The 19,164-nt window shown below is 41.3% G+C and overlaps 1 protein-coding gene across 2 annotated transcripts in view; it reads left to right on the forward strand.

Moving 5' to 3' along the window:
• Positions 1 to 19,164, forward strand: part of CNTLN (centlein) — a 215,096-nt gene that overhangs the window by 50,871 nt on the left and 145,061 nt on the right. For both annotated transcript variants that reach the window (XM_076362507.1, XM_076362509.1), the window contains exon 7: positions 7,613 to 7,746. In XM_076362507.1, the coding sequence (XP_076218622.1) occupies positions 7,613 to 7,746 (134 nt within the window). The remainder of the gene's footprint in view (positions 1 to 7,612; positions 7,747 to 19,164) is intronic.

A 19,164-nucleotide genomic window follows, 5' to 3' on the forward strand; every position in this document is an offset into this window, starting at 1 on the left:
TAAATGATACTTTGTCTTGTTTGCTGGTGGAAATTGGCAAGTTCTTTTTAAATTCCTGTAAGAAGTAAGCCACAAACATGGTATCAAAGTGTTTTATGGCTGCTTATATACATGCCTATTTAGTGGATTTTTTTTTATTTACATGGCTAATGAACACTTACAATGCTATGGTCTTTTACACTATCAAAATACATGACCTTCTGGTATATTCAGTGTACTAACTATCTAATCAACATCTTGCCCAGAAACATCTTTTTTCCTCCACTAGCAATTCAGTGGTTTTGGTGACACTTCTGATTGTTGTGCTGATGGAAACCTTTTGTGAAGAACTTCATTCAGATTTGTTAACATGGGAAGTAAAGCTCTTTGAAATTGAGGCCTTTGGAGTGATTACGATGACAGGAATATAGGATTCTCAGGACAACGAATGGTTTGTTGATACTTGGGGGAGAAAATCTAGTGTGTACTAAACTGATTTAATAATTTTTAAGTTGTCAAATGTAGTGTTTGTAATATTGGATAAATTATTGAAAATCAGTGTTACCCACACCTTCAGTGAAAACAGTCAGAATAATTTTTAGTGTATCTGTCTTCCTGGCTGATAAGTCATGCTCAAGAGAGAAAGGTGTGTCACAGCCATGTGATTCCAGGGATGGGAATAAGTAGTGTTGGTGTTTCAGAGTGGGGTCACAAGAAGGTCCAGGTGGTGTCTAGAGCGTGACAGAGGTAACTTCTTGAGATGGGTATTCCCTGAGCCAACCAGGAATGACACACAGCTGGATCTGCTCTTCATAAACAAGGAAGAACTGATTAAGGAAATAATTAATGGCAGCCTTGGCTATAGTGACCATGAAATTGTGAAGACCAAGATCCTGAGAAGATGAAGGAAGGAGAGTAGCACAGTAGACCTGGAATTAAGGAAGAGAGTCTTCAGCTTGCTCAGGGAAGTGGTAGGTGGAATCCCATGAGAAGCAGCACTGAAAGGTAAAAGAGCTCAGGAAAATTATCAAGTCTTTAAAGACAGCTTCCTCCAAGCCCAAGTATGGGCTACCCTGATACTCAGGAAAACAAGTGGATATATCAGATCAGCTTGGCTAAACAGAATTAATCACCAAACTCCAGTGTAGAGCGGGGGTGGAAAGCAGTATTCAGGAAGTGGAGACAGTGAAAGCTACAAAGAAGTTCAAAGACATTTTCTGGGCACTCAAGGATGGTGGTAACCTACCTACAGTTGAGACTTGCAAGTGATGACAGGTATAACAGGAGTTGCTTGCACAACTTTAGTAGTAAAAGGCTGAACAAGGAGTAAAAGGCTGAACAAGGAGTAAAAGGCTGAACAAGGAAAACGGGAGCCTGTTGCTGAAAGGGAAGGATGAATTAGTGACAGAGGTACGGAGTGTCGTCTTTGCCTAAGTCTTCTGCAACAAGATTCCACCAAGCGTTTGTGCCTAGAGGCAGAGTTCAAGGAGAAATACTAAGAGTGGATGAATTAGGAGATACATGAGAGAACTTGACTAGTACACATCCATTGGACCAGCTGAACTGCTTCCACGGGTGCTGAGAGAGTTGGCTGATGTCACTGTCAGGCTGCTGCCTATCATCTTTCAGAAGTAGTATAGAGATCAGGGGAGGTCGCTGATGAAAAGGATAATCTAAGAACAAAGGTCGGTTGGCCTTACTTCAGTCCCTGGGAAAATCAGAAAGAAAGTTGTCTTGGAAGTAATTTCTGGGCACGTGACAGAGAAAGTGACTAGAAGCAATCATGGATTTACCAAGGGTGAATTGTTCCTGAGCAACCTGATTGTCTTTTGTGACAAAATAATTGTGTCTGTGGACAAGAGGAGAGCTTGGATGTGATTGAACTTAACTTTAGCAAGACTTTTGACACTGTCTTGCTGTACGCTTGTACCCAAGTTAGGATGTTACAGCTGGATAGGTGGACAACAACATGTTTATAAGAACTATTTGATGTTTGGGTTCAGAGAGCTGTGGTTAATGGGTTGTACTCTGTCTGTAGGCTGGTAATAAGTGCTGTACTGCAGGATCTATCCTGGACCCGTTTTGTTTAAAATCTTTATCAATGACCTGGAAGAGGGAACAGTGGGCATGTTTGTCAAGTTTGCAAATGAGGCCAAACTGGGGAGAAGTGGATGTGCTTGAGGGCTCTGCTGCCATCCAGGGGAACCTTGATGGAAATGGGCCAACAGGAGCCTTAACCAGGACAAATGATGAGTCTTGCCCTGGGAAGGCAGAGCCCTGCAGCCATACAGGGGCTGGGGATCAGCTCTGGGGGACAGCCCTGGGCACTGGCAGGCAGCAAGTTGCACTGGGGCCAGCCCTGTGCACCCAGGCAGCAATGAGGGCCACCAGTGCCTACAGAGGCATGAGCAGGGCATGGCCCCGAGAGCCAGGGCTGGAATCAACCCCCTCTGCTCAGTACCCTAGATACTGCACCCATTTTTGGGTGCAGTACAAGACAGACATCAGTAAACTGGCTGGAGGTGAGACGCTGGGGCTGGAGACCTTGCCTTGCAAGGAGAGGCTGTCGGATGGGCTGGTTCAGCCAGGAGAAGGGATGGCTCTGGGGCTGGGGCCATCCAGCAGCATCTCCAGTACCAACAGTAGGGGATGGAGGAGATGCAGCTGGGCTCTTCACAGCTTTGCATGGTAGCAGGGTGAGAGGCAGCACAAGCTGAAACAGGAAAAGCTGAGACTGGTGATAAGGAGAAGCCTTTTTCCCAGGAGGACAGCCCTGGAGTGGGGCTGGGGCCCGTGAAGGTTGGGCCATCTCCATCATTAGGAGATTTCAACCCCTGATTTTGTAAAGCCCTGAGCTGCCTGGTCAGGCCCCCTGACTGAACCTGCTTTAGGCAGGGGCTGTGACTGGAGAACTCCCCAGGTACCCGCCAGCCTGCATGTGTCCATGGGTCCGATGCCCCACCTTCTGCCTTTTCCCGCTACCTCCCCACCCCATTCTGTGACATTAGACAAGTGACTATACACCTTTGCTAGTGGACAGAGTTAGGTGAAGTTGATTATCTCACGAGACTATTGCAAGGGTTGAGAAGCATATTAAAAATACTATCTGCAAGAGGGAGATGTTACATTTGACCTCTAGGAAGTAGTAATGTGTGGTCTCATTGTTTTTTATCAATATTTTGTAAAATAATAATTTGTAAAAACAGTTATTTTTGTAGTTCATCACTGTTTTTACATATATTCTTCCTGTAAATACTTGCTTGAAAATTTAAGTTTCAGTTTGAATTCATTTCTCCTTCTGTTCCTGACATTCCCCATTTCTATTACTCGACACTCGAGAATCAATATTGGATGCCAGATTGGCTCTTAACAGAATGCTTATAAACAATAAAGAATAATAATTTCCTTATCCACAGAGGCCAAATATGACATTATCACACTACACAATATTGGGCTGCAGATTATGTTCTAATATACACACCCCAATATAACGTGTCCCTGAAATGCTTTTAAAAAGTAGTTTACAAGCAAATTCAATAATGGAATTGTGGTGTTGTTCTCAAGTGATTGTAAAAATGGTTATAGATAAAATAATTTGAATTCAGAAATTATATCCCGTCTAAAAGTCAGTTCTGCCTCTCAGCCTTGAGTTTGGGAGTTGAACCAGCATCTCTTTTTGTACTGTTTTTCAGTAATAAACAGTATATTTAACAATATTGTAGATGATGTATATAGACACTATTCATGTTTAGTCTCCTATATCTGTAGAAGAATAAAATGAAACCTAATCAATGTAAGCTACCCCAACGTTTTTAAAATGTGTTTTAGATGATAGAAATGCTAGGTCTAAATAACAGATTCTTCTTTTGGAAAAGTGGCCCTCTGTTCAGAGACTGAACTAAGTGTTACTAGCCCATTATTTTCAGTCTTTAAACCATTTTCTGTGAAGAAAAGTGTCAGTTGTCACTTTCAAAGACTGGTTGTTTCCAGATGTACTATAAGCTGAATTGGGGTATAAAATTCAACTTTTTCAAACTGAGACAAAAAGCTTCTATGACTAGTTTGTCCATTTAAGGAATATTTCTTTAAAGATTTGTCATATTAGCTGAAAGCTGAGTGAGGCAGATTAACAGGAAGAGACCTGATAAGGTGGCTAAAAGACTGGCAATTGTATTTTATTGTGTCCTTCCCATATATACCTTCATATAAATAATGTACAGTGTACAAAAAATTAACATAGGGCTTTGCTTTCTGCCTTAAAGTAGTTCTTGAGAATTACTCTTCTGTGCTTCCCAGGGTTTATATCAGCTTTCTGTATCTCCTGAAAATGCACAAGTGGAAAAGCTGTCAGTCAGCCACCTCATGCATGGATGTGTCTCCATATTTAAGAATGAATTAGGTGTTTGAGTTATTTTGTTGTTCTTTGGGTGGAGGTTGCTTAAGTTATTGTTTAATAATAATAAGAATGTATATTTTCTCAAACTCAGGCACAAAAGGCTTTGTATGTAGACACAAAAAATGTCAGACTGGCAGATTTTAAGTGGAGGTGACCTAAAAGATAATGAAATTGCTTACTGGTTTTGTTTTGGTTTTGTTTTTGTTTTTGTTTTTTTTCTGTGTGTTGTTTTTTTTTTTTTTTCCTTCCCCTGGTTGGCAAAGTACTTTTTAAAGTCCCTAAAGTCTGAAGGTGGGAGCTTTTAAAGAAACAGGGGGAGGTGTTCTCTTTTAAAATGAAACACACTGAGAAACAGCCATCTCTGTAAAGAGGAGCCTGGGATTTTAGTTCCGCTGAAAAATGGGAGTTTTCTTGAGAATGGGACCTTGGAAAAATACTCTCACTTCTGTCATAATACATAATAAGAAAAAACATGAAGACAAAGCTACTGTATTTGGAAGTGACTTTGTAAGGGTTTGAAGCTACAAATAACAAAACCCTAGTGTTAATTCACAGTGAATCCATAATCTATGCACAACTGTGCTGCCTCGTGCCTTGTCTGTGTGTTATGCTTTTCATATTTGAAGTTCTTCTAAATTCACCTTTTCTCTGACTTTTCTGAGTTTATAGTTCTTGGTCTTGAAGTGATCAAAATATTCCTGTAATGTTTTACCTTAAATTATTATTCTGCTATTTATCTTAATTTCATTTTAGTTAGGATCACTACTTTTCATAGCTAGAAATAATGGCTAGACTTATTTTTCATGCTTCAATTCCAGTACTGTTATAAAGAAGTATCATATCTTTTACCATCTTGTATTTCTCTCTAAAATAAGCATTTTCTTCCTCATATAACTGAATTACTAGATATTTTGACTTACTGTACTTTAAATAGCACTTACTTTGCTTTAATATGCTTTAAAAGATTGAATTCTAAACAGCAGTCTGTATGTACAATTGAAATTAACTTTAATTTGAAAGTCAGGTTTAGGAGAATTTATATTTAGCAAACTTTAAGTCTGCATGTTTATGCAATGAAGCTACCTTCTCAGCTACTGTATCAACTAAAAGGCAACATAATAAATTCCATGTGATTTTAAAAAAATGGAGATGCTCAGAAATTGAGTGTAAAATATTATAGGTTATTTCATAATCTTAGATTTCTGACTTATCTACAAAAGCTTTGCTGAATGCCTCAATATATGGTATTTCAGTGTATATAAGCTATTTGTATAAGCAGTCCGTCCTTGCCCCTTTTTTCATGTTTTGCCCTTTAAGTAAAGTTTCTGATTTCCAAAAACAGTCAAGGTTTCAAAATCAGTTCAAAAGGTTGAACTGAGTAATTTGTTAGTTGAAATCAAAATCTGAAGTTGCATATGTCACAAATGGGATGAAGTGCTGAAAGATACTTTTTTTTCTGTTTTTAAATTCTGCTGTTGTATAACTTCTAAAGTTGTATTTATGACAAAATCATTTGTTACCTATTCTTTGTATTGTACCCTGCAATGGATGATGGGAACTTAAGTATTGATAAGATCAAATTTTTTTTTTAAATCTCTACCATGAAAAACCTCTGCAACTCTATAGTGTGGTGTGAAAGGCAAATAGGATTTATTCACAGAAAATGTGAACTATTATAATTTTTTTTCACATATACAATAACTTTTAGCTGATGTGTAAGAAAAACTACTGAGGAGAAACCCTAAGATTATTTGGCTGTAAGTTATAAATACTTTATTACACTTCAACATTTTCATGTGTTGATAGAATGAACGGTCTCCTATCATTCTGAAATCTTTTGTTATCTGAGAAAAAAAAATTTTTGCTACCCAGCCTCTTGAGATTGAATGATGGCTCATTAGTCGGGTACACCAGGTATATAGCCTGAGACTTATCATGAAACAAATAGTTTTCCTACCTCATTCACTCATGAATTTTGCTATTTCCTCACATTAATGTTACTGTTATTAACAGGACATGATAATTCCTGTCCAAATTCAAAGAATTTGATTGTAGTGCTCTTCTGATACATCCAGATATGTATAAGACATTTTTATGCTATTTTAAAGAGAAGATTAATTACTTGCTTTCCAGTTATAGAAATGTTTTGATACCTTCAATATTTGAGGCATCTTTGCTGAAAGGGAAAGATGTGCATTTCTTTAACTGTACGTAAATGGAAGATAAACTAATATACTGTTGGCTGTAGATTAGGGATGCTATCCTACTAGGAGGTATTTATTTTAAATAATTGATGAATCCTGGAATATTTGCCTTACTGAGAACAAGTGATTGTGTCTATGAGTAGCATAATACCAAAGTAGGTCTAAGGCCGTTGCCACTTTCTGAAACTCTGGTCTAGATATTGCTGTAATATTTCTATTTCTATTCTTGCCTGGAAACACTCTGGGAGAATAGTCATATGAAGCTTCTTAAGGACTGAAGTACTCTTCTAAGCTGCTAGACCTCCAGAGAACACTAGTAAGGTCACTATGTAGAGATCGAAGTCTTGCTTGAGTAAGCTGCCTTGCTGTTATATTTCCCAGATATACCATCACACTTTGCTGACTAATGTCTATAGTAAGGCTTACTGTAAAAGGCAAAGTATTGCTTGTTTATGTTGTTTTCAACGAGCATTTCCAGAAGTTTTCTTGTACGCTATTTCTTTTCCTGAAGAAACTATTCCTTGCACTGAATTAGAAGTGCAAAATCAGAGCAAATTTAACAAGCAGTCTCAAAAATGAATCTGTATCCATGATTCTTAGTTCATGTGTGCAATATTGTGCAATTTTTGGAGAACTTAAAACAATGAGTGTACAGCTGTTTTTTGTTAGGAGTAGGTTTTTTCTGTTTGATTTCACAGAAAACAAGGCTTACTCAGTTTAATCAGTTCAGTAGTTAAATAGCGTACTACTGCTTTACAAAGATTTGATTCAGGATTCTCCTCCACATGCAGCAAACAAATGAATTAAGGAAACCTTCCTACAGTAAAGAATAGGTTGCCACCTAAAATTTGAAGTATACCTTTTTTTCTGGTGTTTCACATTTTTCATGCATGCACATATACCTATATATATTTGCTTAGACCACAATAAATATACACATGTATGTATGTGCACATCCATATGTCTATATACATAGATAACACGCATAGCAGATTTTAACTCTTTCTTAGACATTCAAATGCTTTCTTTGCAGAATTTGGAAACTGATTTAGCAGAGGCAAGAGAACAAATGAAAGAGTTGCGCAGTATATGCAGTAACTTGTCAACTCAGGTAGCTGTGAAACAGGAAGAACTGTCTCAAAAGGACTGTGATGTGATCAGAGCTAGGTAAGTATTTCATGATTTCATTACCTTTAAGTCTGAATCTTTTAAAAAAGACTATTGTTCTACTTACAAAGCAGTATCTTGCATTAGAGGTATTTTTGTGCAACAGTGTATTTTCATACCATTCTGTTCCGCAAGATGTAAAGCTTTTGGAAGTCTACCAGTAGATGACAATTTATGTAGACTCTCTCTGATACATTTTAACTCTTAGTATATTATCATCATCAGTTTTTGAGTAGGGATGGACTTCAAAAATTACATTTCTGTAATTAGCATTGGGTCAGAGAACTACCAATCTCCACTGAAAGTAACAAAATACCAGTATGATTAGTGAAACAAACATTTAATTGGAGAGGCTAAATGCCCTAAACTTGGAAAAGCTTTAAGCCTAACTTTAACTTTTTAATTAGAGTTGAATCTGACGAGTCAGCAAAAGTCTGCATAGGCCTGTGCTAAAGGTTTAAAGTGCAGTGGTTTAAGCTTTATCTCGGGTCTCACACACTATTTCTTTACACTGAATCTGTAAGATTAGTGCTGCATTATTTGAGTTGTGGAAAAGAATGAAGGATGGAATGAATTATATGAATTGACTAGACTACTGAATTCCTCAAAATGAAGGTAATGGCAGAAGACAATTGGTAACTTTAAGTGGATTGTCAGGAAATTGTCCATTTTTCACTTCTTAGTTTCTGAGGCATGCACAGTGTTTAGCACTCCTGTGTTAGACAAATAATATTCCCTTCAATATTCCCTCAAACTGTGGTTATGCCTGAAGAGCTGCAGTTGGGATGCAGAAATCATTGGTATGGACACTCCTCTTTGCTTTCCAGTCGGAAATAATATTACTGTAGGGAGTCAGTATCTAAGTCTTTTTGGGGAAAAAACTAGAAATATGATTTTTGATGCCTCTGACCTAAATTGTTGTCCTAGTATTTGTTGAAATCTTTACAGGGCAAATGATGTCTTGTTATATTCATATTTAAAAGGTATAATGGTTGGGGTTTCAAAAGTCAATAAAAATAGGCAAGCTTAATGGGAAATTGTATTGAAAGAGTCAATCACTGGAATTTGTGAAATTCATCAATGGACTAATAGGCTTTATTGTCTTCTGAAATTATTCTCAGAAATATATGTATGTGTGAGAGGACTAGGGACAGCAAAGAAGATGTTTTTAAAGTCAGGTGATCAAGGTTTGCAAAGTTACTGCTTGTTCATTGCAGTTTAGGATATTGCAGACTGAGTTGGCCAAATCACTGAACTTAAAATTTCTCAGAATGTATTCTTTGCTATTCACTGCAAAACAACCTCTTAGAATTTGTTGCAGACATCTTGTTTAAATATGTGATTAATATAAGTACTTTTTTGAACATAAGGTCTGAACTTGACGTAACAAAATATGGACAACATACTTATTTTGGAGTGTTTGAAGTCTTTTTGTGTACGTTTTTCCATACAACCAACCTTCAAAATTTATGGAAAAGAGTTTTGCAAGCTGATCATATATGTTTTTCTGTGTGCTTAAATGTTTGCCTTCTTAGATACTTAACTGGTCGATGAATGATAGTATTTTTCCATATCATTATTATGTGAGTTATACTTGATAGGTTATATATATGTATATATTTGATTTGTAGTAGTAGACTAGTAGTAGTAGTAGACATTGTAATTCAGTGTCTACTAATCTTTCTTCATGAACTCTCTTTGGCTACAAGTTTCTTGTTGACATTTCTATTATGAAAAACAAAGGGTTATGCTAAATGCCTTATAAAATTCACAGTTTCAAGCAGTAGTTTCAGTAGTTAGCAATATAAATGAAGAATTTCAAATATTCTGTATTTTTTGTAGTACAGAATACTGAAGTTTCTCCTTATCTTCTCAAGGTGTCAGTACATAGATAAAACTTTTTCTGTTTGTTCTTAATTAAAAAAAAATCAAAATAATAAAGGTTTATGAAGAAAAAAGCCAAATTCTTACTTAAGTTAAAGAAAGCAACAACTCCAGAATTAAAGGAAAAAATCTGAGGAGAAAATAAAGTCTTTACATCTTCTCATCTCTGTCCTGGTTTCGGCAGAGATAGAGTTAATTCCCTTCCTAGTAGCTGGTACAGTGCTGTGTTTTGGATTTAGGATGAGAACAAAGTTGATAGCACACCGATGTTTAGCTGTTGCTAGGTAATGCTTACACTAGCCAAGGACTTTTTAGTTTCCCATGCTCTACTGACTAAGAAGGCTGGAGGTGCACAAGAAGCTGGGAGGGGGGCACAGCCAAACTGGCCAAAGGGACATTCCCTACCATGTGACGTCATGCGCAGTGCATAAACTGGGGAAAGCTGGCCGGGGGGGGCCGCTGCTCGGGGACTGGCTGGGCATCGGTCGGCGGGTGGTGAGCAATTGTACTGTGCATCACTTGCTTTGTGTATTATTATTAATATTATTATTAATATTATTATTAATATTATTATTATTACTACCATTTTATTTCAATTATTAAACTGTTTTTATCTCAACCCACGAGTTTTTCTCACTTGTGCTCTTCCAATTCTCTCCCCCATTTCACCGGGTGAGGGGAGTGAGCGAGTGGCTGTGTGGTGCTCAGTTGCCGACTGAGGTTAAACCACGACGTCCTTTTTGGCGCCCAATGTGGGGCTCGAAGGGTTGTGATAATAACAGATTAACCGGAGTGTATTAAGGAACTTATATCTGCTAATAGTTGTGGGTCACAATGTTGGTTTCTCTGTTCTCGATATTGATTTGTATAATCTGCATCGTGCTCTTTTTCCTGCTGTACATGTTAAAGATTGGTGTTGGTTTTTGCAGTTTGCTGTGGTCTGCAGTGAATAGTGATGTCTCGCTTGTGAGGTTTGTTTTTAGAACATTGACCTTGATGTTGGCATGGTATGTAGGTTTCGCAATGAAGCTGTTACTGTACCACGGATACCATTTCATGGAGACAACTAACAATTACAGTGACTTTTCTGAGAGTTTTTTTATGGAGGAAATACAGAATGGCAGTGTCACTATCTTCTTCTATGATGTTTCCTCCTTCATTACAGTAACTTCAGTATTTTGAACAGCCTTGGGTAGGTAAGATACTTCTATTGGTACTTCTTGGGAATATTGTTTTGGGTTTGTCTAAAGTTGGTAAACAATTTAAGAATATCATCCAGAGATCTGCCCCAAGGCTGAGTAGTTATGAGTGGCAGGGTGTGTGGGACAAGATGGGCAAGTACCTAGGCCAATGGGCACCCCCAGTGTTTTGGAACTTCACCCCTGAGCAAGTGCAGAATCCTGAAAAGTTAGTAGAATATTTGGACAAAGTATGCTGTCACCCTGGCAACTCCAGAGAGATGCAGCTCATTGCAACGTGCTGGGGCCTGGCCCATGCCTACCGAGCCCTGTTCAACACCATTCAGTACCCTCAAAGGGAAGAGAAGGTCTCTGGCTTTGACAGTAAAATGACACGCACTGCGGCCACTCAGACCCCGGTGACAGGCCCTGCGGCCACTCCGACCCGGGCAACACGCCCTGTGGCTGAACCAAAGAACCAGCCTGTGCCGGTATCAGTTGCCCCTGTACACAAGAATAAATTTTGGAAGCAGAAGTCGGCTTGTTTAGTAAGGGAGGAAGAAGCTTCTTCTAAAAAGGAGCCGGAGGAAGAAGTGTACAAGGCAGACTACCCTGGAGAAGGGCCATCACGAGAATGGGAGGAGGAGAGCCAGCCGCTGCTCTGGGAGGAAGAAGAGGAAGAACTCGTAAATGAGGCAGTGACCACCCGATCCCTATCCCTGAGTGAGCTGCGAGATATACGAAAAGATTTCAGCTGTCATCCAGGCGAGCATATTGTCACCTGGCTGCTCCGATGCTGGGATAATGGAGCCAGTAGCCTGGAATTAGAGGGTAAAGAAGCCAAGCAGCTGGGATCCCTTTCTAGGGAAGGGGGCATTGACAAAGCAATTGGAAAAGGGACACAAATGCTCAGCCTCTGGAGGCGACTCTTGTCAAGCGTGAAGGAAAGGTATCCCTTTAAGAAAGATGTCATATGTCGCCCAAGCAAGTGGGCCACCATGGAGAAGGGTATACAGTTTCTGAGAGAATTAGCCGTGCTGGAGGTGATTTATGGTGGCCTGAACAATGAACAGCTGTCCAAAGATCCAGATGAAGTCAAGTGCACATGACCCATGTGGCAGAAGTTTATAAGGAGCTCACCATCGTCATATGCCAACTCATTGGCAGTGATGACCTGGAAAGATGGAGAGGATCAAACAGTGGATGAATTGGCTAGTCAACTGCGGCAATATGAGGAAAGTCTCTCTTCCTCCCTCATCTCAGCTGTGGAGAAACTGTCCTGGGAGATCCAGCAACTCAGAGAGGATAGGTCCTACTCCTCACCTGTATGGACCAGTATCTCGGCTATTAGGAGTCAGCGTTCTTTTGCTCAAGAGAGAGAATATAAAGGGTACACACCACGGGGCACCCCATGGTTTTACCTATGTGACCACGGAGAGGACATGAGGAAGTGGGATGGGAAACCTACTGCAGCCCTAGGGGCACGGGTATGTGAATTGCAAGGGAAAACAATCACAAAAGGGGGTTCTTCCAGGAAAATTGCTGCTCCAGTTTCCAGCGGGCAGTTCCCCAGACAGAGCAGAAGGGCTGATCTTACTCCTGATGTTAATGAAGAAACTTCTGACTCGTATGTACAAGAAGTGAGAAATGAGTACTGTCATGAGGACTAGAGGGGCCCTGCCTCCAGCCAGGGGGAGGAAAGGGACAACCGAGTTTACTGGACTGTGTGGATTCGGTGGCCTGGCACATTGGACCCACAGGAGTGTGAGGCTCTAGTAGACACCGGTGCACAGTGTACCCTAATGCCATCAAGCTATAAAGGGGCAGAACCCATCTGTATTTCTGGGGTGACGGGGGGATCCCAACAGCTAACTGTACTGGAAGCCGAAGTGAGTCTAACTGGGAATGAGTGTCAGAAGCACCCCATTGTGATTGGCCCAGCGGCTCCGTGCATCCTTGGCATAGACTACCTCAGGAGAGGGTATTTCAAGGACTGAAAAGGGTACCAGTGGGCTTTTGGTATAGCTGCCTTGGAGACGGAGGAAATTAAACAGCTGTCCACCTTGCCTGGTCTCTCGGAGGACCCCTCTGTTGTGGGGTTGCTGAAGGTCGAAGACCAACAGGTGCCAATCGCTACCGCCACGGTGCACTGGCGGCAATATCGCACCAACTGAGACTCCTTGATTCCCATTCATGAGCTGATTCATCGACTGGAAAGCCAAGGAGTGATCAGCAAGACTCGTTCACCCTTTAACACTCCCATATCGCCAGTGCGGAAGTCTAATGGAGAGTGGAGACTAACAGTAGACTATCGTGGCCTAAATGAAGTCACGCCACCGCTGAGTGCTGCTGTGCCAGACATGCTAGAACTTCAATACGAATTGGAGTCAAAGGCAGCCAAGTGGTATGCCACAATTGATATTGCTAATGCATTTTTCTCAGTCCCTTTGGCAGTGGAGTGCAGGCCACGGTTTGCTTTCACTTGGAGGGGTGTCCAGTACACCTGGAACCGACTGCCCCAGGGGTGGAAACACAGCCCCACCATTTGCCATGGACTGATCCAGACTGCACTGGAGCAGGGTGGAGCTCCAGAACACCTACAATACATTGATGATATCATCGTGTGGGGCAACACAGCAGGAGAAGATTTTGAAAAAGGGAAGGAAATAGTCCCAATCCTGCTGAAGGCCGGTTTTGCCATAAAACAAAGTAAGGTCAAGGGACCTGCACAGGAGATCCAGTTTTTAGGAATAAAATTGGCAAGATAGACGTCGTCAGATCCCAATGGATGTGATCAATAAAATAACAGCCATGTCTCCACCAACTAGCAAAAAGGAAACACAAGCTTTCTTAGGCGTCGTGGGTTTTTGGAGAATGCATATTCCAAATTACAGTCTGATTGTAAACCCTCTTTATCAAGTGACCCGAAAGAAGAACGATTTCAAATGGGGCCCTGAGCAACGACAAGCCTTTGAACAAATTAAACGGGAGATAGTTCATGCAGTAGCCCTTGGGCCAGTCCGGGCAGGACAAGATGTCAAAAATGTGCTGTACACCGCAGCCGGGGAGAATGGCCCTACCTGGAGCCTCTGGCAGAAAGCACCAGGGGAGACTCGAGGTCGACCCCTGGGGTTTTGGAGTTGGGGATACAGAGGATCCGAGGCCGGCTATACTCCAACTGAGAAAGAGATATTGGCAGCATATGAAGGGGTTCGAGCTGCTTCGGAAGTGATTGGTAGTGAAGCTTCCTGGCACCCCGACTGCCGGTGCTGGGCTGGATGTCCAAAGGGAGGATCCCCTGTACACAGCCTGCAACTGATGCTACGTGGAGTAAGTGGGTCGCACTGATCACACAAGGGGCTCGAATGGGAAAGCCCAGTCGCCCAGGAATCCTGGAAGTGATCATGGACTGGCCAGAAGGCAAAGATTTTGGAATATTGCCAGAGGAGGAGGTGACGCGTGCTGAGGAGGCTCCAGTGTATAATAAACGACCAGAAAATGAGAAGCAATATGCCCTGTTCACTGATGGGTCCTGTTGTCTTGTGGGAAAGCATCGGAGGTGGAAAGCTGCTGTGTGGAGTCCTGTGCGACAAGCTGTAGAAACTGCTGAAGGAGAAGGTGAATCGAGCCAATTTGCAGAAGTAAAGGCCATCCAGCTGGCTTTAGACATTGCTGACCGAGAAAAGTGGCCAGTGCTCTCTCTCTATACTGACTCATGGATGGTGGCAAATGCCCTGCGGGGGTGGTTGCAGCAATGGAAGCAGAGCAACTGGCAGCGCAGAGGCAAACCCATCTGGGCTGCCGCATTGTGGCAAGATATTGCTGCCTGGGCGGAGAACCTGGTTGTAAAAGTCCGTCACGTAGATGCTCACGTACCCAAGAGTCGGGCCACTGAAGAACATCAAAACGAGCAGGTGGATCAGGCTGCTAAGATTGAAGTGGCTCAGGTGGATTTGGACTGGCAGCATAAGGGTGAATTATTTATAGCTCGGTGCGCCCATGACACCTCAGGCCACCAAGGAAGAGATGCAACATATAGATGGGCTCGTGATCGAGGGGTGGACTTGACCATGGACACTATTGCGCAGGTTATCGATGAATGTGAAACATGTGCTGCGATCAAGCAAGCCAAGCGGTTAAAGCCTTTTTGGTATGGAGGACGATGGCTGAAATATAAATATGGGGAGGCCTGGCAGATTGATTATATCGCATCCCCACAAACCTGCTGAGGCAAGCACCTTGTGCTTACAATGGTGGAGGCAGCCACCGGGTGGCTGGAAACCTATCCCATGCTCCATGCCACCACCTGGAACACTATCCTGGGCCTTGAAAAGCAAGTCTTGTGGTGACATGGCACCCCAGAAAGAATTGAGTCAGACAACGGGACTCATTTCTGAAACAACCTCATAGACACCTGGGCCAAAGCGCACGGCATTGAGTGGGTGTATCACATCCCCTATCATGCACCAGCCTCCAGGAAAATTGAATGATACAATGGACTGTTAAAAGACTACGCTGAGAGCAATGGGTGGTGGGACGATCAAACATTGGGATACGCATTTAACAAAGGCCACCTGGTTAGTCAACACTCGGGGATCTGCCAATCGAGCTGGCCCTGCCCAGTCAAAACTTTTACGTACTGTAGAAGGGGATAAAGTCCCTGTAGTGCACATAAAAAATATGCTGGGGAAGACAGTCTGGGTTATTCCTGCCTCGGGCAAAGGCAAACCCATCCATGGGATTGCTTTTGCTCAAGGACCTGGGTGCACTTGGTGGATAATGCGGAAGGATGGGGAAGTCCGATGTGTACCTCAAGGGGTACACATTGATTTTGGGTGAGAATAGCCAATGATCTGAATTATGTGATGTTAACTACTAATTATAGTTATAATAGTTATACTAATAATACACAGATATACTAATAATACTAATAATATTATATGCCATACTAACGTTATTACAATAAGAGTCACCCAGACTAATGAAGAATAACTTCAGTGAAACCAAGCAAAGCACAGTGATGATGGAACCAGAACTAACTTCAACATGAAACAATCCAACACCACATACCATCTCCATTTTTCCTGCCCTGAAAGATTATTATGACAGATGGAGCCCGAAGTCATGGACTAAATGAACTCACCGAACGTTTTAGAGGGATGGCCCACAGACGAAGGGAATGATATCTCTGTGTGTGTGTGTGTGTGTATATATATATATAAAAAGGGGGTGGTGATTAATGAAAATGTACTGGAAAATATGAGACTTGAGCATGACGCAGATGGTATAGAGTAAGGGGTGGATATTGTCCTGGTTTCGGCAGGGATAGAGTTAATTCCCTTCCTAGTAGCTGGTACTGTGCTGTGTTTTGGATTTAGGATGAGAACAAAGTTGATAACGCACCGATGTTTTAGTTGTTGCTAGGTAGTGCTTACACTAGCCAAGGACTTTTTAGTTTTCCATGCTCTACTGACTAAGAAGGCTGGAGGTGCACAAGAAGCTGGGAGGGGGGCACAGCCAAACTGGCCAAAGGGACATTCCATACCATGTGACGTCATGCTCAGTACATAAACTGGGGAAAGCTGGCCGGGGGGGCCGCTGCTCGGGGACTGGCTGGGCATTGGTCGGTGGGTGGTGAGCAATTGTACTGTGCATCGCTTGCTTTGTGTAGTATTATTATTATTACCATTTTATTTCAATTATTAAACTGTTTTTATCTCAACCCATGAGTTTTTCTCACTTGTGCTCTTCCAATTCTCTCCCCCATTTCACCGGGTGAGGGGAGTGAGCGAGTGGCTGTGTGGTGCTCAGTTGCCGACTGAGGTTAAACCACGACAATCTCCTAGGACAAGATCTTAGAACTGTGTTGACTTCATGATTGAAGCATTTGGTTGTTCCTTATTTTTAACTGATAATATTTTTTTTTTTTTTAGTTATCCTTGTTTAAAACTTAGTCTTTTAAAAGTATCACATTGAATGCTCAGTTTTCATTTAATGCTGGCAGAAAATTCTTTGACAAATAGTGTGGAAAATACCCCATCTCCCTTACTACCATCAGTTTCAAACTTTTGGACCTGACAAAGACAATCTGATTTGCAAATCTCTCCGTTCTCTCCACTGCTCTGTTTCTCTCTCCCTGTCTGCTGCCTGCCTTCCCCACCCTCCCCTTCTTTGAAAGCAGACCAGGAGCATAGTTGTAATCATTAGAAACAAGCTCTGGAGGAAGAAAGGAAGGAAACTGTCTTCCTCCATTTGGTGTCTTCTTTCATATGCAGTATAGGCAGATCCAGAAAAATACTCTTTCAGCTGACACCTTAGTAATACTGTCTGAAATTTTTACAGTGGATGCTAAAATCAATTGGAAAAGAAAGTCTCTAAGGGTCTGTGCAAACTGGTCTGGTGCTCTGTTTCTTGTGCAATCATAACTTCTTGCTCTGTTCTGCCTATCTGTCAGTTAGCAAGAGGTTTTTTTTCAGTTTAACTGTAACTATGTAGGCACTAAGAGAACTGTTTTCTTTAAGGGGCAGTCTTCTTCAGCAAATTAGCAGGGACCAAAATTTTGAAGAATTACTCCAGTCTAACTCTGGTCCTACAGAATAGCAGGTGTTTTTGAAAATCCCACCCAGTGTCAGTAAAAGCCTGTCACATACTTCTGAGGCATGAGAGAGAAATTTTCCAAGACCAGTGAACAGACAGTATTTACAGGATCCATCCTGCACAGCGGATGTCTTCAAGAAGCCACTGCCTTTGCTGGCTTTATTTTTGCAAAGCACTCTTGATCTTGCTGAGTTTAATTTCAAACTCCTGAAGTAGGTGTGAAATGCATTTCCTTGTTATATTTTTCATATTTCATTCAGTACAGATTTTCTGGATCTATTTAGAGTCCCTGGTAGCCTTTCCATTTTAATGTTCTGGAAGAACGTTAAATTTTGCTGTTTGTTTCTGAAGATTAACTCCAATGCATCTCTGCAATTTTTGTTTTAAAATTATGCTAAATATCAGGATTTAGAACTTTGTGTTTACTGCTGAGCACTTGGTGGTCTGTGTCTCACTGGCACAGAGCTCTGGTGGAACTCTGAACATCAAACTGGAGATGTTTGCTTGCATTTCACACCTACTTCAGGAGTTTGAAATTAAACTCAGCAAGATCAAGAGTGCTTTGCAAAAATAAAGCCAGCAAAGGCGGTGGCTTCTTGAAGACATCCGCTGTGCAGGATGGATCCTGTAAATACTGTCTGTTCACTGGTCTTGGAAAATTTCTCTCTCATGCCTCAGAAGTATGTGACAGGCTTTTACTGACACGGTGGGATTTTCAAAAAGACCTCGCTGAGACTTGAGCCTTGCTGTCGCAGGAATCCAGGAAATATTAAACTGCTTGCGAATATAGTAAGCTCTATTCTAAAAAGAATTAGAATTTCTTGCCCCTGTGTTCTTACTGGATGTGTGCCAGGACTTCATTCCTTTGATTAGTTTCTAATGCAAATCTATCCCTAATAATTTTATAACCACTTCTTTTGTAACAATATTGCTTTTTTTTTTTTGCCCCCCTCCCCACTGTTGCTCTTTACCTTCATGCTGTAAATTATGAGGCAGTTGGATTTCTACTCAGCCCTTATTTTGCTGCTCTGGGATTTTCAGGTTATTCTTTGCTGTGTGCTGTAAACCATTTCATAGTATCTATGCTATTCCCCTGAGAAGCCATAATTCATAGTGCCTGTCACTGTGTTGTATTTCTAAACTACAGGTAATGGAATCTGGAGATTTCCTGAATTACCCCAAACCCTCTTATATTCCCTTGGTAGCAGGGGTAGCTGAGGTACTCAGAATCCCAGCGTATTCACCAAAACTGTGGTGGTGAAACAAAACCAACATCACCTGAAGTGGTGGGTGTGATGAACATTAACTCTATTTGCAGCACAGTTATATAGCTTCTGGAGTGACAGTAGCTATTCATTTCATTTACATCTCTGGGAAGCCACAGTTTACTCTTAAACTGTTGGTATGTGCAGGACATAAAGGTTTTGTTTAACAGTATCCTCTAAGGACAGGAGGACACTTCAGTTCACACTCCTGTCAGATGTAAGCACCAGAGCTATCTCTGCCCTAAACAATAGTATGAATCTTAAATATTGTTATTGGCAGGACAAGGTGTCAAATCTTTGAGTCTTGCTGCAGTCCAGTTTGTAGTGTCTTCACATAGTGTCAACCTTGTTCAAAGCAAAATCTACTAAGGTTATTGTAATCTTACTTTAGTGGCTGAAATAATTTAGTTATGCTCTTCTATTTTGACTTGAGAAAAAAATGACAATTTTTCATAGCAGGCTCTTCCTTATGACTTGAAGAGTGCAGCTCACTT

This window comes from Aptenodytes patagonicus, chromosome Z (assembly GCF_965638725.1).
Source record: "Aptenodytes patagonicus chromosome Z, bAptPat1.pri.cur, whole genome shotgun sequence".
NCBI lineage: Eukaryota > Metazoa > Chordata > Aves > Sphenisciformes > Spheniscidae > Aptenodytes > Aptenodytes patagonicus.